The sequence below is a fragment of the Hippichthys cyanospilos genome, chromosome 8 (assembly GCF_059441005.1).
Source record: "Hippichthys cyanospilos isolate Australia breed blue-spotted pipefish chromosome 8, RoL_Hcya_1.0, whole genome shotgun sequence".
In the NCBI taxonomy this organism is placed as follows: domain Eukaryota; kingdom Metazoa; phylum Chordata; class Actinopteri; order Syngnathiformes; family Syngnathidae; genus Hippichthys; species Hippichthys cyanospilos.
The window spans coordinates 1,567,254-1,589,592 of record NC_142376.1 but is presented as its reverse complement, the minus strand read 5'-3'; the positions used below and the strand labels follow the sequence as shown (position 1 = coordinate 1,589,592).

The following is a 22,339-nucleotide window of genomic DNA, read 5'->3' as shown; positions in this document are numbered from 1 at the left end:
CAGGTATGAATAATTTAAAAAAAAAACGAATCTGCTTTTTCATTGTATTTTTCTTGAGGTCTGTGCAGAGTATGTATTCAGGTCATGATAATATTCAAAGGTTGAATTGAGGCACCTGGCCTCATCTTGTTGCCATTATTTACTTACTATTTTATTTATTGATCAGTCTATTAGTGAATAAACAGAATTCAATTCTTTCACATCTATTTTGAACGAAATTACCTGCAAAACCTAAAATTCAGTTCTGTCTGCTTTGTTTAATGTAGTGAAACAATACCGTTAGAAAGTGCTATATCATTATAGAGACTTTTCGCGGTGCACTCTGGGACATGTGGTTTCTACAGAGCGTGTCTGTCTGGAAAACATTTACGTTGTGAAGCGGTTCCCTTGTGCTAGCTAGCAGGCTAAAGTATCAGTGAGCAAGCACAATCTTGTCACCTTGTGAGAAATAACCTCGAGAAGACTGTCAATGGAACGATTGAACATGATCATGCGTTAAAACAATAATAACCCATTCTGTGTGTTTCGAAATTACTTTTTAAACTTAATTCGAACTAATGAGGAGGAAGCAATGAATAGTACCTGCTAGCAAATAACGCGAGACCACTACGTCATGAGTGTGGCTATCCCAGTGCATTCTGGGAGATGTATTATCAGCACTATTCTGCAATACTGATCTATCCATTGATTTTAAATTACGTTTAATTTTCCGTGCCAAATGTAATTATGCCACACGTCATCTTTTTTCATATAATAAAGTGTATTAACAATACGTTTTCCGCCTTGGGGAGTATTTTAGCGGGCATTTGAGGTCAGAGGTCAATATGAAGTCTTTTGTTTTGAACAGCTGCCAACTTTTCAGTATGTATCAACGTTTTTCCGTTTGTTTGTTGGCAACATAATACTTTCAGGTACCGATTCACAATAAAAAAAATATGTTTATCACTAGTAATGTGTAACTCCCCTAATGTCCACAGCGAGGCGACAAATGACTGGTTATTTTCCTGGAAGTTCTGACGCTGACGAGTTTTGGGGATGAACAAATTAATACCACGACATTGACAATCAAGCAGGTTTCAAACTGGAAGAATATATCACAAAAATGATAGCAATTCCTTGCATCCCTTCCTATGCGAAACTGCTATCTTATTTATTGAAAATGTAAAAATTCCTACATAAATCAGGACAATGGTACAGATTCATTTTTGAGACACATCTAAAGTAACGAATAACACTATTTTTAAACGACAACACAAACGAAATTGAATTAATTCCTGAAATACAGTTCACAGTATAATATTCTTATGTTGTCAGGAGGATTTTAACTTCTAATATGTCTGTAAAAATAACATGAACGCTTGAAGAGAGGGTTGTTTTCTAGCAATAAACAGGAACAAACATCCCAAGTCAGCATTGCTAGAAATACTGTAAATACCCAGTGTTTACACTTGGTTCCATTCTGTTTCACATCCGTGGCTGAGTTCAAACGCTTCCTCCAGTCCCTAAATTCGGTCAGCACTCAAAACATATTTTCCCATGTCTTCTGAGCATGCTCAGACTGCAAGAAATGGGCTGGGAAATCTTATCTTATCTGAGCTCGAAGACTATTTTATTTGGCTTTTTTCTTCCTGTGCTGACACTTTCAAAAGGATCCAGAAACTTCCAGCACCCCATTTTTTTCTTGTCCTGCTTCCTCTTTTCCTGTTGGTCTGCTGGCGTCTTCAGTTTTAACGCCGCTCCGGTTACTCCAGTCCAGTCCTCTATGAGAACTGATCAACCGTCTTCTGACTTTAGTAACAGAGAGGCTCATGCATGGACACTGAACTGACTTTACAGGACACAAAAAGACAAAAGAAGAAGTCCAATCAATACACTAATTACGGTATGGCGCTGCCCAAGCCGCTGCCACTCCGAGAAGTTCTGAAGTCCTGGCAGATGACTGCCAGTCTGTACATGTTCAAAATGACCACCAGGAAGTTTTTGATGGCGAAGAAGACCAGCATCTGATGGAAGACGTCGAAGTAGGTCATGACAGTGAGGCGCACCATCAGGAAGGGGCCGTCCTGAATAAACAAAGCCTCCACGACACTCCAAATGTCCGTGCTGTGTTTGGTCAGAAGGGAAACCTCGCGTACGTCCTGGTCGTCCGCCGAGTCCGACTTGGAGTTCACCACTGTCGAAAACGAGCAGGACACGTGTTTGGAATGTGAACAGACATTTTCTTTCAAACCCCCACAAGAGGGCATCGTGAGTACCTTGAAATAAACCCTGGTATCAGCCTGATACCGATACCTGGTATCAGCACTTGCGCACCCCTAATATAAAAGTATCCTCTTTTTTTTTTTTTTTTTTTTTACTCACCAGCCAAATGCAGAGGGAACTGCAACATGCTCCACGTCCATACGGCTAAGATGATATAGACCAACTGAGGACTGTTCTCTCTGGAAAAGAGAATACACAGCTTGATACAATATTTGATTGTAATTACGCAGTTCATATAATTAACTGGCGGGTTTCAAGGGGTCGACGCATGCAAGCAAATTTGGGAGAAAAATCACAGATATCAAAATTTTGCGCAAAGAGTGGTGTGGCCAATGAGGGACCAGTGCTCATTTTACCTCCGGAAACTGTTGGGTCCCAGGACTAGCATTAGTCAAAAGCTAAAGGTCCCAACAGAAATGTGTGGAATCCCCAAAATTGCGGAATAAAAAGCACAAAGTAGTTTATTAAAATAATCGAATGAACTTACACGTATCATCCATCGTCATCTTCTTAATATCACAAGCACTGTTATGACTTTGTCAATTTTAGTAGAACAGTCAGTTTTTTACTTTGAGTGTTAGTTTAGCTTTAACGTGAGTTTCGTTCCTCTTCTCGACCTTCCGAAGCGTATCATTTTCCCGGTTTACTTTCCGGCTCACGAGAGCAATGGGTGGCAAAGGTCACCACTGGCCACCATGTAGCCCCGCCCCTGCATCTAAATCTTTTGATTCATTGGAGCTACCCTACTGAGTCCCGATGTGCTCGGTAGAGGACATCCCGGCCTTTCTAATGACCTCTCATGTTTATGGGTGGGATGCAATTCGCTTTGCTGTCTTACTAAGACAAAACGGACAGAAGAGTGGACACAAACGCAAAGGTTGTTTCTCAGGAGGATATTGCTAAAGCGCTGAACAAACGCGATAAGAGCCACCCACTTGACATCCGACAGCGTCTCACTGGTGAATTCGAGGATGTCCGCCGCCGTGCCCACGAAGATGAGAAGGAGCTGGGAGAGTTCGTCCCTGGTGACGCCGCCCCCCAGGGGCAGAAGCCACTTTCCCACGATGAGGAGAATGAGCAGGATCTGATGAAGGGCGAGGATCCACTCGTTGGAGCACAAAGCCTGGTTGATGTTCTGGAAGACCCAGAAAGGATGATGTTGTTTCTACGTAAACGGACATCTGGATGTGTTTACGCTTGGCTCGGACAGTTGTAGCATGCAGCTAACCGGGTTCACGCGCTGTTACAAGACTCTGCTGGATGTTATTGGAGCCTACCCCCACCCTGAAAAGGAAAAGGGACCAGGCACATGTTTTCTTTTTGGGGATAAAAGCTTTCTGAGGTGTATCTATGACTCATGCTCTTTTGGCGATCTCACAATTGCTCAAATATTGACTTGTAAAACGTTCCAATGTTATATCAGCAATTTTACTATCTGTGGTAATAAAACCAGAGAGGATATTTGCATCTGAGTGGATTTTTTTTCATTGTGGTGTTCCCCAGGGGTCAATTCATAAAACCGGAGAGGATATTTGCATCTGAATGGATTTTTTTTTTTCATTGCGGTGTTCCCCAAGGGTCAATTCTAAGGCCACTTCTTCTGACACGGACGCATTGGACTTTCAAGTGCATTTTCTCTTTGTTATGTTCTGTGGTGTTTTGTTTGTGTTTTGGTTAGTGTCAGGGTTTTCTATTTCTTCTCGTTGGGCTTGGGTTTGTCTTTTCACCGGCTGGGTGGTTTGTTCTTTTGTTCATGTTCATGTTAATTCATGTTTCTGTTTTCCTTGTTGGTGTGATTGCGTCCAGCTGTCCACGTTAACCCTTTCATTGTGTTGGCCAATCAGCTCCCTGTTCCGATTGTGTCTTGTCCAGGTACTCCTTGTTGTCTCGTTAGGTTTGAGTGTTGTTAGTTTCCTGTTTCCTTTCAGCTTTTGTCAGGTCATTGTCGGCGTGTTGTTGTAAATGTTTCTGTCAGTTCCACGTCATCCCGTTGAGTGTTTTGGTAGTTAGTTTTTTGTTGGTTACGTCGTAAGCGCTTTTCTTTCGTATTTTTTTTTCATCCGTACATTAGATTATTTTCGAGCGCACCTTGCCTCCGTCCTCCCTGCATTTGGATTTGCGCCTTCCATCACCTGACCCTTGTTGCCGAATCACAACGCCCTTGCAGATTTGGCTGTCACACAGTAACACATTTTATTTGGACTCCCGTTCAACAGCGTGTTTTTTTTTTTGCAGTCTTGCATTAAAGCTGTCTTTCTGTTCACCGGTGCCTTAATTGCACCAGTCAACTTTTCCTGACTTTTCTCAACGGATTCCGGCCAGTACTCCTGAGAAGGCTCTTTGTCTCACCCCCCTCCTCATCCAAACGGTCAGTTCTGCCTGAGACTTTTGAGACGTCTGGTGCTGCCTTGCATTACGTCAACACTAGCATCTTTGTGCAATGTTCCTAGCGTGTTTATTCTCCCCGCACTGCGAACCCAATTTGTCGGCGATTCTAAAACTTCAACGCTCCGAGATCTCATGTCAGGTCAGTGTTGGAGTAATTAGCGATGGATTTAGTAGTTTTTTTCGTTTGACTCGGACTTTCGACTGATATTGTGTCAGCGAGGTGTTGACCGTCTGTGTTAGTCTGACACAAAGTTGGGGGTGGCGGTAGGTCGGGAAGGTCTTGGCTCTAAGAACTTGGCTTCAGGACCGAAAGGCGGCTGGTTCACAGCACTCTCACCTTCTATTCTTTGTAACTTAAATTTTGAAGCTTAGAAATCCTACCCCCGGGCAATGGATAAGTTGACTGGTTGCTGAAGAAATGCGGTAGTAGGGGTGACGAGTGTTTCTAGCGCAGGGTGCTTAACCCTTAAGAGATTTTTTATTTTATATTTGTCCAATTTTGGGTAATTATGGCAAAGAGAACACGAGCCGCGTCGTGAGGAAAAGGATAAACACCTGCTTGGAACGCATTCGACGTTACACTGGTGAGGCATTCATTGACCCCTCACAATGTGGGAAATTTGAAACACTTTTGGGGAATTACAGGAGGGTTAAAGGGCTGACTGTATCTTGTCACCTGAAACCTTAAATTTTCATGTTGGACCACAATTCATCAGAATTTGAATTTGGTTGTCTCATTTGAGACTTAATCCTCCTAACATACTCTAAGTCCCTTGCGCAGCCCTTTTTTTTTCTTTAAAAGAAAAGCTGATGCACACTGCTGACATCACGCGTGAGCATCTTGCCAAACCTGCTTTATTTTGGTCTACTGTCGCGACTCAGAATCCTGACACGGCTGAGTAGTTTTCCAATAAATTACCAAAATGATTTCAAATATGTCCGTCATCGCACGGCAGCCCAGGCTAATAATACAGCAATGTGAAGTCAGCGTTACCTCGAGGTAGTTGTGGTATGTGAGGTTTTGGCCCGTGGTCTCGTTCAGGGTGATCACTCTCTTGACGTTCTCCCACGAGTCGAGCTTCTTGCACTGCAACGACGTATACCCTCTGTTCATACCTTACTCAAGCACATTCCATATTCAAATATAGTTAGCGACACTTTTATCAATGATCCATACAAGAGTGCACTACTCCCCCTGACAGACTCCATCCTGATGACTGTATTTATAACTATTGAGTAAATCTGTTAGGAATAAATCGTGTATTGTCAGTACATGGACCAAAATTGCTTATAAAGCAATGATAATGTGGAAAATATTGGATGCAAGGTCATCCTCCAAAATAATCTTTCCTGACTCTGAGATGAGTCATAAGAGTGATTAGATCATTCTAAATTTCCTCTTATAGAAAAATATTCAAGTAGATTAAAAGTGGATATTACCCAGCGTAAGAACAAAAGAAAACATGTGCTTCACATGTCTCTTTTGTTCCTCTTCTCGAGCTTCCGAAGCGTTTTTGCTTTTTACTTTCGGGCTCATTGTTACCTGATTGTGTATGACCTAATTTGTCACTGATACGAAATATAAAAATTGCAGCGTTGATGTTGCTTCGGGCCTAAAGGTAGCACTTTTAGGAGGCTTTTTGCTTATACAACAAGATCACGCAAGGTTGCAAAACGAAACAAGACGGCATTCAACTAGGACGCGGCGGTTGAATTCCCTCCATTGCTTGTTATCGTGCGACTTTCCAGAATGGGCTTCGCGGTGACGTCATTGCACAGCGCGCTTCCGACGTAAAACAAAAGACACCAAAACTAAAAAAAAAAATCCTTTTTTATTTCAATATCAATACAGTGACATTTTAAATTGCGTCCAGTGGACGCACGTTGATTTGAAAATATGGCAAAAATGATCCGTCTAGGACGCAGGGACGCAGGCAAACAAGAACACTGCTCTAAGTTTGCAAAATACGGTACATGAACCTGAAATTGTATTAGGTAGATAAATGTTAGCTAAAAGCTGTGGTCAAACAAAGCAATGAGCTGAGCCTAATGAGCGAGGAATTGCAATTTGGAGAAGAAGAAGAAGCCGGAAGACGGCAAAGAATCAAACCTGGGGGTCACTGGCTTTGTCCTGCTGGTAGTGCAGCTCCAGGATCCAAATGGAGGGAATGATACTGATGAGAAAGAGAAAGATCGGAGGCGAAAACCTGAAAGACAAGATGCAAAGGCCTCCATGAAGAGCATGCAACGGGAACCGATGATGTCATGCAAGCAAACATTCAGCTACCATTAGATCTCCTTTTCAAAGTGACTTTTGAGAGCTCCAATCATCTCCTATTATCCGTAATTCACGTTATACGCTTATGATTTATTCATACACGCAGTGAAGCAAATTGAAGGTCTGCTTGGGTGTTCCTTGGTAGTCGACATGTTTTGCACTTCCCGTCTTGGAATAGCTCAGGGGAAAGGCTCCCGGAAACCACGCTCTCAGCTTTCCTCTCTTTTTTTTCGAAAATTTTGGGGGCCTCGTTTTCAAAAAAGATGCTTGCCTTCTTTAGTAAGTTTATTGAACAAATAGTGTACACGGTAAAAAAAACAATAAAAAGCCACATTCACTCAAATCGAAATGAAGCAACATTTTACAAGCAATATTATATTACTTTAATGAGACCCTTAACTTTTTGAGCACCAAAATTGCACCGAGCAATAATACCGAGCCTTTATCGCTAACCATTATCAATCTACAACCTTTTCAAATAGTAATATAAATTAGGTTGGAAAAAACTGAAGTCTAAAGGGTTATTTAGCCATTTAATAGGAGTATCTTTGAATTAAAACAAAAGGGAATTAATTAACCCCTAACCAAAATATAATAGATAAATATTATAAATGTGTAAATTGAACTTGTGAAAAAATATTAAGTTACACATTTCAAAATTGAACAGAAAAAAAAGCGACATTTTACTCGGTACAAATGAAATTCGCTAAAAGTTGTTAAGTTAAATGTGGCAAGAGAATTTCGGCCAAATTTCCATGTCCTGTTTCCCAAGCACTAATAACAATGATTTTTTTTTAAGACTTAATGGGGGTGGGGGCCCCTGCCCTCATTGTTTGGTGAAACAATAGCAGCAGTAGACTGCAAAATCGCGCCTTTTACCATTTGTAATCTTGTCCTCTCCTCCTCTTGAGCGTGACGATCATCTCCAGCAGAAGCGGCAGGAAGAGGAGCGTGAGCAACCAGAAGAAGTTGTCCCCCTTCACCCACGTCACCCGCCACACGCCCGCCAGCGACACGAAGAGAAAGAGCGCCCTGGTCACGATGGCGCAAGTAAACTTCAACACGCTCAGCATCATCTTTCTCAAAGCGACTCCCGACTGACAAAGTCGGCATGCGCGATGAAGTTTGGGGCGCACGCACGCACAAAGCGGGCTCAAAGTTGAAGCTCCGCCCCCTCCCAATGCGAGTGGGAGTGGGAGTGGGAGTGGGAATGGGGGCTGCTGCATGAAGCCGCTCGCTTTCTAATACGTGACACGGCTTGCCCGCTCGATCTTCAGGATAATTCTTCGTCGGTCGCTTGGGGACAGCTTTTGCAATAAGTGCAGCGTCCACGCGAGGGCGACAAAGGCTGCAACTGCAACTGCAGTGCTGAGTCAGTTGGGTTAGAACGCGCTTCTCAAATCATGTTTGCGCCCAGGAAAAAAATTAACTTCCGCCCCCAGTCACTCACCGCCGTGCCTAAAAATAAAAATGATTATCTGTAAAAAGATGTCAGTATATCTACAATGGCAGCCTTTTTAACGTGAACACAAACAACAAACTTGAACTTTACTTTTTACGGGTTTATCGGACACAGAAAAAATAATTACTTAAAGTGCATCAAAGTGCCAGAAAAAAATGTAATTCCTTACTCAAACTAGAAACATTTTGGACCATCTGAATCATTGATGCTGAAAAAAATTAAATCAATATACCGTATAATAAATCTAAATGTATCTGGGACATTGACACATAAGCACCTGAATATTGCAAATTTTTAACCTGAAGAAAAATCTATAAAATATTTTGCTGATTGTTTTCTAAATACTATTAAACATTAATGTGATTTAGGAAAAAACGTTGAAAAAAATTTTATAACTGCCGCACGGAGAGAACGAAAGCACTACAGCATCACCTGCTGTCGTAGATGTGAAATTACATTTCCCTAAAGCAAAACTTACGCCCGTGTATTTAAAGAAAGTTAAATAACCAAAAATGACACCAACGAGATAGTTAAAACAAACCTTTTCCTAAGATTAAAAACAAATGAATTGTAAAAAAAACAAGTTAATATACTACAAGAGAGAGCCCGCTCATATTACGGAAACACTGAAACGTAGGGAACTGGAAATGTAATAACTTAAAAGTGCTTTTTGTACCTGAAAAATATTTTTGTAAAAAATGAAAAGTCTTCTGGTGGGGATTTTCTTTCTTTCTTTCTTTTAAACCCTCGATTGTTTTTTCATTGATCTAAGTTTCTTGAATATAATCACGAGGTATTGTTCCCATTTCCATTAATTATTTTCATTCTTCATTTCTGATTGAAAAGTTTGACTGACTTATCTGATTGTTTTGTTGACATTTCCTTTAGCGCAGCTCCATCTAGTGGACGCATCACGGAAGCGCAGCCACTACTCTCGCTTCTATTCCATGCGCCTTATAATGCAGTGCGCCCTATGTATGAAAACAGTTTTAAAATAGGCCATTCATTGAAGGTGCGCCTTATAATCCAGCGTGCCTTACAGTGCAGAAAATGCGTTACTTCTTAATGCACAAAATAGCAAAATATTAAATATTGGATCTTGGGCAACAAAGAAAAATCGCGAAGCCTGAACATGGCGTGTGATGTCATTTCCTCTTTTACACAACAACACACAGAAGCGATTGCGTGCCTTCATTTTCAATTCTTTTATAAGATTGCATAAACCAATCAGCTTGCCTCAGCAGTCACATAAAAACCTTATCGGGCATTCCAATCACATATCTCATTATGTCGCCTGTGCAGGAAGTCGCTCGCTACGCAAAGTCTTCCCTGGAACACACACACAAACATAACGCGCGCCGTGCTCATGCTGCTTTGGATTTGAAAGAAGTCAACCCAGCCAGCCAGTTGACGGTGGCGAGGCTCACTGACCTGTGACCTTGGAAGCTAGACAGACGCTTCCTGTCTTTGTTCCAACATGTCTATCATCATCAACATCATCTTTTTTTTTGCTCTCTGCTCTGCCTTGGAATAGTACAGACAGTTGGCAGCAGTAGTGAAAATGAAAAAAAAAAAACAAGGTCATTTCCTGTGATGATGATGATGATGATGATGATGATGATGATGATGATGTTCTGCCTTGTCCCAAAAGGTGGCGCTCAACACCACATAAAGAAGTGGTGTGACCTCCCACGGATGTTCCAGGCAGAAAAAAAGGATCCCACATGTCCGTTTATTTTTGGGTGAGTACAAGTCACAATTTCCAAAAATGAACTTCTTCTTTTGTCCTATATTCGTCCAAAGAAGAGCTGCTGCATTTATGAGCGGGATCTGAGTACATCCATACACAATAAATTTTATTTTTGTCGTATTTTATAATTTTGTTCCTTTTTTTCCTCTCTTTTGGCTTGCCTAATTTTATTTATGTATTTATTTATTTACCATACAAATTCACAATAAACATTATTGCTGTCTCATATGATCATTTTGTTCTCTTTTTTTCTATGTACATTTGCGTATCTGTTATTTATTTATTTATGTATGTATTAATTACCTGGGGATAAACTCAAGTTCACGATAAATGTTGCTGCTGTCATATTTGATCATTTCGTTCTCTTTTTTTTCTCTATCTTTTGGCGTATCTGTTATTTATTTATGAACCTGGGGATCCATACAAGTTCTTAATAAATGTTATTGCTGCCGTAATTGATCATCGTGTTCTCTCTTTTTCCTTTCTCCTTTGGCTCCACCAATGTTTTTTTTTTTTTTAATCTTTTTTTTTTTGCCGGGGTCAAAAGTGAAGCAGGTGTCTCGATAATCGTCCACGTATTCCCCCCGCGCCCGTTCCCAAAGTCACACACGTCAGGCATACTCGCATCTCGGGAGATTGCAATTGTAACGGGTAAGACATGACTCATTCTTTTTTGGTTCCGCTCTCCGTGTCGACAGCTGCAAGCGGCCAAGCGCTTATTAGACAAGTATGATTCCGAGCAGCCGGGCGCTGAGGCTCATCAAAGCTTTTCCAGTGTGGAATCTCTGACAAAAATGAGATTTTGCTGTAAAACAATATTGCGTTACCTTCATTTTCCTCCCCATCTTTCCCGACTTTAACGCTGGAAAACTGCTGCGTATTCTGCATTAGCAATCAAAACAAGAGGCCATTATGCGGCATTGAGTGCCCCACCCCCCCCCCAGCCCCCCCGCCCGCTTCTCCTCTTGGCTCACGTTGCCTGTGCGGTAAACAGCCCGCAGATGTTTTACATTGATATTAACAAGTTTTCATTTGTCCCCGGCAGAAGAAGCGCGGGGATTAACCTCGCCGCTCACAGCAATTTAGTCCCGTACGGCGAGAGGCTTTTTGCATAAGGTCATTTAGTTGTCTCGGAGTAAACCTGCCGTCGCCATAGCAACCCCAAGTGATGGCTAAATTGCCTTATAAAAGAAGATAAATCGTTAATGCGCCGAGGAGATTATTCCTTCGTCATATTTGGAAATATGCTTTTGAAAAGGATCAGCTTAGATCGTTTGCCACAGTGTGGTTTTATTTGGCAAATATGCTTATGCTTTTTCCTTTCTTTTCTCCTTGTTTATTCCCGTCTTCCCCAGCCTGGTTCCAACATGTTTTGCCGTTGCTTTTTGCTCTCTTTTTTGTGTATATTCCACAAACAGGTTGCAGTTTTTCTCTCCTTTTTTAATCCTAATTTTCTCAAACCAGGTTACAACAGCGATTATTATTGCGTTTTGCTCTGTTCTTCCTCGTTTATCTGCATTTTTCACGACGCGTTGGAGTATATTCCGTGCATTATAAGGCGCACCTTAAATGAATGGCCCATTTCAAATCTGTTTTCATATATAGGGTGCACAGCATTATGAGGAGCATAGAATAGAAGCTACAGTAATGGCTGGGGTTGCATTATGCAGCCACTAGTTCAGTGGTCCCCAACCCCCGGTCCGTGGATCAACCGGTACCGGGCCATGTGGGCTGCACCTGAAATAATGTTTTGGAAATTATTTAGTTTAACAGTTCAAACGTGTGTGCTTTATCTTCGTTTTTTTGGCGCCGCTTCTGGCCGCTCTTGATATTACATACATAGTGAGTAGGATTATGTGGTTTTTAGAGCAGCCAGCAGCTGAAGGCTCGGGGACCAGATCCGGCCCGCCGCGTCATTTTATTTGGCCGGCGAAATGCTGATTTGACTTTCTGGCCAAAATTCCAAACTTGCACGATTTCTTCAACTTTTAAAAATTTGGGGTGAAAAAACAAGTATTTTCTTATTCCCAATGTCTTTTTTAACCAGTTTTTGCCAGCTTCTGATTTCAAAACGAGGTTTTTGTGTGACGAACACACTTAAAATGTTCTTTACGTCACAATCATACTGATTCCTCGACAGAAACTATAACTACGACGTGGCCCACGGCAAAAATGAGTTTGACACCTCTATGGTAATTATTGTTTGCAAGAATACGACCGATATAAAAATGCACATCTGTGCGTCGATCTGCTTCAAATGGTGTTGAATTAAAAAAAAAAAATCTAATTTGTAAATGACCATACTTTTGGCCTTCATTTTTGTAAAAACAGTGTGTCTTAAATTTGGGGAATGACCATATATTTTGTTTGAAACAGCACCCTCTACTGGATAAAGTGGTTAACCACCCCGAGAGGCGAGGATGATACCGGTGGGTGACTGGTGCAATCACAGATACCTGCTGACATTCATGAGCTCTTTATGATAAATTTTGCAGGTCGTGGCCCTAAAGCGATGCGTGGTTAAAAATGCAGCTCGTGGCTCCTGTTGTGCATTAATGAGTCCGTCAAATGCGGCGCTGAAAACACGTGTAGGATGCACATGCGCCTGGAAGTCAATCTCACCGCTTCAATCATTCTCATCTTTTTCTGGTTAAGGCCCCATCCAACATTTACATAAATCCATTATTCACGCTTCTAATCCCCGCCTCAGATGGCCAGATATGAAATGTAACTGTATGCAGATGGCTGCGGCAGCCAGACGGCTTAGTTTGTTTGCGCTTTGCACTTTTCTCATCCCGCTCAGCTTTTTTTTTTCCCTCAACAGCAGGCAAGCCCGACAAACACTTGCCACCGCAGCAAAAAACAAAACAAACAAAACAAATCCCAAGATCTTAAAATAACAAAGGAAGAGCCACGTCTTGGAAGAGGCTTTTACAAACAATGTCATTGAAAAGCGCCGCTAAATTTAGATGGAACGCCAATTAATTGGCCAGCCAATCACGCCGGCTTGAGAATAGTATATGCTGATTTGTGTGATTTACCGTAATTCCCCAAATATAGGGTGCACCCTTAATATTATCGTCAAATTTTGGCACAGTGAGGCGAAATCGTCGTATGGCGGGCAATAGAAACATATGCTAATTAGCTAATGCATGTACAACTCCAGGTAAAAACGTCATACTTAAAAATTGGTAACAAAATAGCATAGTAAGTACTATAATATACATGTATACAATTAAATAACATCATAAATAAAAAATACATATAAAGGAAAAATGAAATATTATTTACCTTTGGGTGACTTGAGCTACTTACGGCCATATTCCCTAGCGAGGGTAGCCTAGCGTAGCCTAGCCTTCTTCGTATTTCTGGTTGATCTCCGGGTTGGTTTCCGTACCAATCATCTTCTTACTTCTTCCCTTAACATCACTAGCAATCTCGGGACCCATGGCGCACCAATTCAAGTTTGAATTAAGCACTAAAATGCACAATAAGTACGATATCGTTAGCATTCACACCAGATCAGGTCTTTAGCATGTCGGGATCTTAGTGACGCCGACCAATTGCAGACCGGCATCTTAGTGACGCGTTGCAGTGCAGGCAATTACCTAAAAACGCCTGAAGAGGGAAGCAAAACAACATAAACAGAGCCAACCCCACAGATCATGACAGTTCTTGATGCCTAAAAGTGGGCAAAATGCCGCAAAGAAGAGATGGAAAAATTATTCCACTTTGTAATGTGAAAAAAAATGTAAGACAGGGACGCTGTAATCCGCGAGTCCACTGTATTTTCTTTGTTACAGTGTATAGCAGTGGTCCCCAAACTACAGCCGGCAGACATTGTTAAAACTCTAACAACGATGACATGAATTGTACCCTGATTTCAAAATGCCCCGAAAAAACAGATATTGCAGCCCGGCCCAGCGTGAATTTGCCCTAACGTCCAGATTATTCCCTCCGAGGTTGACCCAAATTGAGAATTTACACATTTGAAACCACGATGACATGAATTGATTATTTCCTGATTTCAAAACGCCCCAAAAAGCAGATGTTGCGATCCGGCCCAGGGGAATTTGCCATAACGTCCAGATTATTCCCTCCGAGCTTGACCCAACTTGAGCATTTAAACGATTTACAATTTTGATAGTTGTTGTTGACCACCGTTTTGACTCCTATTAACAGCAGACCCTTTTTCTCCCACCTCGATTCCTTTTCCCTGCCGTACACACTTACGTTTGCTCTCAACAAAAGCAGCCGCTCGGTCACGTGATCCAATTTGACGTGCGTGAATCGGTGCTGTGCACACACCACGTGTCGTTAATTGTCATGGCAGCCAGGCAGAGAATATTTGCCTTTCCCTCCCGCTCGCATGACAGTGCGCTGTGATTGAGGTCAGATCGTAAATTATGCAGCAAGGCGGGCGAGTGTGTGCGTGTGTGTGGCTTCTATTCAACAGTGCGGTCGTATGCCATGCTTTTTGATGTGGCGGCGAGGATGGCGGGCATCACCCGTTTGTATTAGCCGTGGCCTACGACGCGCCGCAGGAGGCCCGCAAACGAGCGTCGCCAACGGAACTTGAGCGCTGATTAAAAGCGGCCCCTGTCGCTCGTCTAATTGGACCGAGAAATGGAACAGCGGCTTCTAATGAGTCCGGGAGTCTAAAATTAGTCGCCGCGCATCACTCACGTGATTACCAGTTAGGTTATCCGCCACACAACTGCACGGGACCTACCGCACTGCCGCCATATGATTGTTTTTTTGCGTTTTCTATCCAAAGGCTGAAGTTGAAACCCTAGTGTGCCCCCAGGTCAACGCTTGAGATTTTTATTGTGGTAATATAACGTCATTAGCATGTTAACGTAACACACAGGAAGCACTATGAATTACCTGAAACTAAACTTAAGAAAACTTACATGCTCAAACTTATCTCAGAATAAATGTCACTGCTCGCGTAGACTTGTAAACGATTCCTAAATCACTCGAAATGGAGATAAAAATGCACAAATAAAATGACCTAAACACATTTCTCTGCACACAACAGCACCATCTCCAGGCAAACTAATGAACTGCATTCATATTATCATCTGCTACAATATAATGAATTTAAAGGTTTTAAGAACGTTTTTGGGGCTTGGAAGGGATTAGGCTATTTTTGTATAAAAAAGAACCTCTACTTAGGAAAAAATCAAGGTACGTAGAGGTACCGCTGTATAAGAGTATGTTTAAAATGCAATTCAGTTTCGACTAGTGGGGGTACATACAAATTTTTGTTTGAAATTTTATTTACTTGACTTTCCCTTTAAGATGGGGGCGCAGTATCAATGGATACATTCGCGATCGGATCGTTTTTAGAGTTAACAATCCAATATGGTGCAGATTTGGTATAGTACGTCTCCTAGCGCTCAAGATCGGCGGCTTCTCCAGCCTCCAAAAAAAGTACTGAACCATTTTGTTTATCCGTCTCGCACAAAGAGCGTCTTTTATTTATGTTTCTTTTTGTAGCCTTTCCCAAAGAACAACCTCCAAATCTATCAAAATAGAACGGTGCAATAAAAGCCAGCTTGTTAGCAATGTATGAGCCTGAGGTAAGAGTCCCACGTGTGGTTGCATTTAAAGGCCGCTACTTCCTCATTTACTTCACTTGGCGCCGATTGAAGCTCCCTTTTCCAAATTTCCCAGACAACCCGCCTCACTCCTCAAATAAAAGAGCCGTCCCCCCAGGCGCACGTTCTCGTCAATATCCGCGTGGAGATTTTCGACGGGCGACATGCGGAAAATGCTGGCGATAAGAGCTGGAGCGCCGCCATCGATTTAAGCAAAGGGGGACTTCATTATGGACAGCGGTGAAGGCCCATTGATTGCGTCGCCGCCGTGGCAGTTTGAGAGATCAAGTGGAGATAACTTGCATCGGAGGAAAGGGCCACGCTCTTGTCAGACACCTTTTAACGCAATTGTAAAGTAACGAGTCGTTAGCCTAATAGAGCAACGTCCCCAGTCTGTTTTTCTCTATCCCCGCGGTCAATAAAAAATACGAATGTGCGTGGCCAAAAAAAAGATATTTTTCATGTTGCCAGAGATCAAATTTTAAATCGGTTAAATGCTATTAGGCTACGAGGCTAATAACGGTGCTTAAGTCGATTTTCCAGGTCATCGCTTCTTCAGAATGAATTTTACTGTCGACTTTTTCCTCTGCTTGAAAAAAATATTCTTCTATTCTATGTCGAACTAGATTTGTTGCTATTTTTCAGCTTCTGCCTAAGACGACTGGCTGTCATCGTCTGTCAGTCTGTCTATCTATCTATCTATCTATCTATCTATCTATCTATCTATCTATCTATCTATCTATCTATCTATCTATCTATCTATCTATCTCTCTAAATAATATAATATAATATAATATAATATAATATAATATAATATAATATAATATAATATAATATAATATAATATAATATAATATAATATAACTTATTATTTATGTCGGTCTGATCCACCTCTGCAAATTACGTCAAGTCACAGCAGGGTGAAAAAATAGGTTGCGTAATCTACATCACTCGTGGCCTTGAGTGTGCGTGCATGATTTGTGGAGAAACGGCGTCGTCCTGTGGACACAGTGAGCAACGCATGAATAAACATCCACCACATCATCCTTAATAGCTGATAAAGAGGCAACGTAAAGACGCTTCTCGATAGGTTTGGCGAATATCAAAACACCGATGTCAGAGATTAAATAAATAGTAAATCAATGCATTGATTGTGAAATAGGTGCGCTAAATCTTTATATGATGAGTGAATTTTATGACTGACGCCAAATTGCTGCAAAGATAAAGCTGTTTATTTCCTGGTAGGACAATAAAATTAAACTGGTTTTGCCGTTGGGGGGGCAAAGAAAAGCGGAACATCACGAGTCTCTCATTGCCTTTTGAGGAACCATTTGATGGGCCTATTAACTTTCATGTAACATTGTTGTCTGCGTCCACAGCTTGCTAGTGTGTGTATGTGTGTGTGTGTGTGTCATTATGTGAGAAATGGGCTTTCATACTCACTCTCTTTTATGCAAGTCCTGGAAGGTACATACACAAACGACGCTACAAAAACGGCTACGATCGACGTCATTTAAGCTTTTCGAGGCGGATAAATCGCGGTGAGTCACATTTTGTATTATAAAAGCAAAATATAATTCCAGATGGCGGTGTATATAACAAAATGTCTCGATTCGGGCGTGATATTACGTTTACGTTGGCTTATAAATTAATAGCAGGACTACAAAATGAGTTTAAGTTGTAAAGAAAAACATGTAACGAATAAGACACACTGAAAACGTCGCAAAGCTTCACATGCATTCGAAACGACTATTTAAAAATTGTCCTTAAGTCAGAACGAACACAATTTTAAAGTGTGTCGCTGTGTGCACCTTCCAGGACCTGCGGCGATCCATTCAAGCCAGCAAGTTTGGAGAGCGTGTTGAGTTGAATCAATTCATAACGTCGCGATGGAGCCGAACTCACTCAAGGTAAAAAAATAAAAAAAAATAAAAAAAAAAGAAAACGCACAGCCGCGGAGCCCTTCGACTTTTTTTTAGCTCGTTATTTACCTTCACCCTCGACGAGACCCAGCTTGAAAATCGCCGAGCGCCGCCAAACTTTGACATTTGTCGTCGGTTCGGCGTCGGTAGCAACTGTGTCAAGCGTCGGCGAGCGATTTAACGGCTATTAATAGCTTAGCATGCGGGGCCAGCCAACATGTTTGTTTAGCCGCTAGCTTGTGCTCTTATTGTTTTGTGTTTTCTCTCCACAGTGGGTGGGCTCGACTTGCGGCTTACACGGACCTTATATATTCTACAAAGCCTTCAAATTCGCCCGTCGGGACGCCGAGCCTCGGATCCTGTCGCTGGGGGACTTTTTCTTGGTGCGCTGCAAGCCGGACGAGCCCGTTTGCGTCGCCGAGCTGCAGCTTCTCTGGGAGGAGAGGACGAGCAGACAACTTTTGTCCAGCTCCAAACTTTATTTCCTACCCGAGGACACTCCCCAGGGACGCGATGTCTCCCACGGAGAGGTAAGGAGCGAATTTGGGTTTATTATCACCACCCACCCCCCACCCCCCTCCCCCGCTCTATTGCTATCCCTGGCATATTTAGCGCATTAATTATTTGCCTTGGCGGTGTGTTTGGTTTCCGTTTTTTTCTCGCCTTTGTGCTGCGTGTGCACTTGCCGCTCGGAAGAAAACACATGCATCAAACATTTTTGTGGACCCTCGTCGGGCGGAAATTGCACACTGGATGTGAATGAAATACGTGGTTTGCAGATGGCGTGGATGTTGATGGATTTGCACGCAAATCGGAACGCGGCGTAGTCCGCGCACATAAAGTGAACCGACGCAACGTGGTGTCAGACAGGCTGTTGGCTTTTGTGTCGTAATGATGATACTTTGCGTCGTATGTCAGGACAGTCGTAACTCGCCTCCTTTGGTGTTTTTTTCTGGCACCGTTCGTAACAATCAACTATCTTGCGTGAGAACCTTGACATCAATTTATCCGAGGACACGTGAACTGCGCAATTACGGTCCTCCCTCGCCGTATCGCGTTCCACTGGAAAGCAAACATCTCAGTCGAACAAATCCAGTTTTGTATTGTGGATACGGTATTTTTATATTAAGGAGAGGGCTGGCCACGACTGTCAGCTATCCATTCATTAAAAAACAACAACATGCACACAACATAAGTAATTTACATCATAAAGTACGGTAAAATAGCCTACTACAACTAGGCTACAGGAATCAGCATCCTTTTTGAAACTTAGAGCTACTTTGGTACTGACTAATACAAAAAGCTACCATTTTATGTGAAGACGCAATCATGTTAATAATTTCTCACAATAATTCGGTACCAGCCGTTGTAAATATCTAAATCATATGCAGTAAACATTAGAATAAAGTGTAACATATAATATATGTAGAACTGCCATAAAATTCCTCTGTGAGTTTGTATTTCCAAATAAATGCAACCTCTACGTGTGTGACCTTAAAAGAGGCCAAAACTATCCTGCATGCGCATCGAGGGCAAGATGACATCACACACAGTGGGCATGCCTAAAACTAGTGTTAAAGGAAGTACCACAACGGATGGTCGAACAGAGTACCTGCTGATGTCGAAATGGCTGTCAAAATATTTTGAATCTGTTCAAATTAAGCTGGAAATTGAGGAGTGATGAGTTTTTTTTAGCCTCATCCACCATTGTTGTTATGGTAGAATTGTGACATTTGTCGCTTGTTGGTCCGACATTCATGACAAAAGATTGGATATGGATCGGTTTCAGGGACTCATCGTTAGTGTCCTGGGGTCGCATTTGACAAAATCTGATCCGTCTCTTTGGAAGTACTGTTAAAAGATCAGATATATTGATGTTTTTGATGTCATATGTCAAGGCCTCCACGAAGCAAAGATTCGTTTACTCCCCTGATGTTTTTACGCGTCATTTGTATCATCCGACTTCTTGGTCGAGTGTTGGTGTTGCATGTTAGCTGAGGACCTAATTGTTTTTTACTCAAGCTTTTGTTGGCCGCCGTTCAAAACATAGACCAGGGTGGTCAAACTTGATATCTTCACGACCTTTATTATGGTTTCCCTCACTGCAAATGATTTGAATGTATATTCGCCTCATCGTGATGTCTTTGTTGACTACCATTCAGCCCGTATTATTATTAGGGTTCTATCTAAACATTTCACAATAGAAAACAACAACATCATCTTCCCACACTCTCAATGAGCCATGAGTGATGCAATCAATAAAACAAATGAGCTGACAACGCAGTGTCGGCGGAAATGAATCTGCACGCAAACATTGCTTTGAACAGGTTTTTTTTTTTAGTTTTTTGCACCGAAGCATAAGTACAAAGTGAAAGTACAAAGAAAGTAGGCAACGTTACACTTGTGAGGTGTTCATTGCTGCTCACAATGTGGGGAATCTGAAACACTTAAAGAGGCGATTTCTGCTGTTTTGCTCTAGTTTTTATATTGTCGCCAAAGTTTTGGTGCATCTCCTACATGGTAACATAGAAAATACCAGAATTTGACCCTATAATTAGGGTGCATCTTAAAAACAGTTGTGTCCTATTTGGGGAAGTACGGTAGTTATTTTTTGGCTCAGGCTAGTGCACTGTAAAATAATTGTCATTCTCTCCCATTAAATTTAGTGTCTGGAAACCAGATGAGACTAACATTAAGATGCATTCATGAAATGGAATTTAAATATGTAGCCTACACTGACCGCTCACAATGTGGGAAATCTGAATCACACTCAACCCGCCACAACTATATAATTGACGGAACTGAACACAAGAAAATATGAATAATTTAGGAGGATGAGATTCATTCTGTTTTGCCATAGTTTTGACCTTGTTGCCAAACAGACCCATACACAGTCACGTAGAAAATACCAGAATTCGAACTATTTTTACTGTTTCATTGCCAAGGATTGTTGGAAAAGGATTGCCTAGTATATTTAGCATTTTAGCATTTTCACTCATCTTTCAAGGCCAACCCAATATTGTGTGCTATGTCTATGTAAACATGGGTGGTATCAAAGGAAAGATTGATTTCCATTCCTTATTTTGAATTGCATGTCGGTAACATCTACTGTATGTTGTATGTGTGGAAACGCTATCATCCATTGGTCACAGTGCTCAATTGCCTTAATATTAGAAAAGCAGTAGTCAAGGGTGTCAGCTACCCTCTATTAAAAAAAAGGACTTGACAAGAATTCTAATGTTTATTATTGGGCGGGCTGTGTATGAGTTAACACATTGAGTAACAGTAATAAAACGCAGAAAGTCACCGAGCATAACTTATTTTTTTTCTTCTTCGGCAAAATGAAAGTCATTTAATGAGAAAGCTAAATTTGTTTTGGCGGGCCGCCAAAACTGACGTCGGGCGATGAACCGATGTCCCCGGGCCTCGGGTTCGCCACCCTTGGACTCGACAGCCGTATTTTGACAGTTGAAACAATCGGCGTTGGCAGAATGTCGAAACATTGACGCGGGGATCTCGTAAACCAAGTCTTCCCTCCGCCCCCACCCTCGGTACTGTACTGATGTTTTTGTTTTGGCTCTCATATTGCAACAGCACTTTAATGGACCTCCTCTGCATTCCTCCCTCCCTCCCTCCCTCCCTCCCTTCTTCTTCTTCTCCTTCTCCTTCAGCCGCCGATTCTCTTGTCTTGTTTATGTGTGCGAGCGTGGCACAAAGAAAGCCGTGTTTGTACTCGAAGTCTTCCGCTCAAGGTTTACTTGCATTCTTTCCTCTTGAGTAATAAGCGCGCCTATCACGTTTCCCTTTCATGAGAAACATGGCTATTTATGGCTCCCGCCGCAGCTTACACAAGCCATCATCTTTGTCGCTCCGATGCCTATTATGAGCCCCCGGGTATCATCTCCGCAAGAAGACCCCCTCCCCGCTAAATGTCTTATTGGCCTTTAACACGCCGCAATTATTTAGTAATCACTTAAAGGCACGCTTGTGCAATATCTCGGCTCCACTTGTTACAAAGGAAGCTTAAAGGTCCGTCGCAGACATTTTCAACCCCCTCCCCAGCAGGGAATTATGGAAATATTTTTCCATAATCAGACTGTCACCATGGCACCAGTCATATTTGGAGAAATATAAAAGGAATTAAAGGGGAAGTCAACTCCAAAACTTTCTTAACCCCTGGGGGAGATTTTGACCCATCTCTGGCTTTTTGATGTTTTTGATGTGTGATATCAAAGGAAAACATTAAAAAACAACTACACAATATTGCATAGATTGTCAAGACATGACGACTTTCAATATGCCACGCTGCGTCCCTTCTAAATGCTTGCAAAGGGGAGGTCGAGAGCTACACCTGTTGGTGTCAAATTTTGGCCCATTTCAGGCTCATTTACTCCCATTCAAAATTGGAAAGATTTTGAATTTGAATTTGAATTGATTCCTCAGATTTTTGTATTAATCCTTTCAACGGCAACTCGCAAACGGGGTGCAATAGAAATTTGTTTTGACACCCCAAAACCACCGGGTGGCGCTAGCGGCCAACTTATGACTTTTGCAGGCCGTTCAATGACTTCCATGATTGGCTTAGCCTGGACTCCTATCATGCAAAAGTCTTCAAAAAGTCATAATACTCTAATATTCGATGAAATAAAAGTGTTATTTTTTTTAATTGATAAA

The 22,339-nt window shown here is 41.9% G+C and overlaps 2 protein-coding genes across 6 annotated transcripts in view; one reads left to right on the top strand and one right to left on the bottom strand.

The window, feature by feature from the left end:
- Positions 1-1,087: 1,087 nt before the first annotated feature.
- On the bottom strand, positions 1,088-17,800 carry LOC148419787 (transmembrane protein 26-like). 5 transcript variants are annotated; one of them, XM_088421583.1, is made up of 10 exons: positions 17,555-17,687; positions 17,187-17,203; positions 13,749-13,822; positions 13,432-13,618; positions 7,808-7,905; positions 6,761-6,857; positions 5,645-5,737; positions 3,198-3,397; positions 2,362-2,441; positions 1,088-2,173 (listed from the first exon to the last, which is right to left on the bottom strand). In XM_088421583.1, exons 4-10 carry the CDS (start codon positions 13,459-13,461, stop codon positions 1,878-1,880), a joined length of 894 nt encoding a protein of 297 aa, XP_088277709.1. In that variant the 5' UTR covers positions 13,462-13,618; positions 13,749-13,822; positions 17,187-17,203; positions 17,555-17,687; the 3' UTR covers positions 1,088-1,877. The 5 variants fall into 5 exon arrangements, with proteins under 5 accessions (XP_088277709.1, XP_088277708.1, XP_088277711.1 ...); XM_088421582.1 differs by lacking the exon at positions 17,555-17,687 and having other exon boundaries at positions 17,187-17,262; XM_088421585.1 differs by lacking the exons at positions 13,749-13,822; positions 17,187-17,203; positions 17,555-17,687 and adding an exon at positions 17,735-17,800.
- The window catches only part of arid5b (AT-rich interaction domain 5B), a 73,959-nt gene continuing 68,854 nt past the window's right edge, over positions 17,235-22,339 (top strand). The window contains exons 1-3 of the mRNA XM_088421579.1: positions 17,235-17,284; positions 17,562-17,653; positions 17,938-18,195. Coding sequence (XP_088277705.1) covers positions 17,633-17,653; positions 17,938-18,195 — 279 coding nt within the window. The 5' untranslated portion in view covers positions 17,235-17,284; positions 17,562-17,632. The remainder of the gene's footprint in view (positions 17,285-17,561; positions 17,654-17,937; positions 18,196-22,339) is intronic.

Bases quoted from the DNA above. Each gene is read 5' to 3' on its own strand.
- LOC148419787 (XM_088421580.1), bottom strand. From the start codon at position 8,154: ATGCAGCAGCCCCCATTCCCACTCCCACTCCCACTCCCACTCGCATTG. The intron at 5,738-6,760 runs GTTTGATTCTTT...ACGTCGTTGCAG, and splicing joins ACAAAGCCAGTGACCCCCAG to TGCAAGAAGCTCGACTCGTG. The intron at 2,442-3,197 runs GTGGGTGGCTCT...TCTCTTTTCCAG, and splicing joins GAGACGCTGTCGGATGTCAA to AGAGAACAGTCCTCAGTTGG.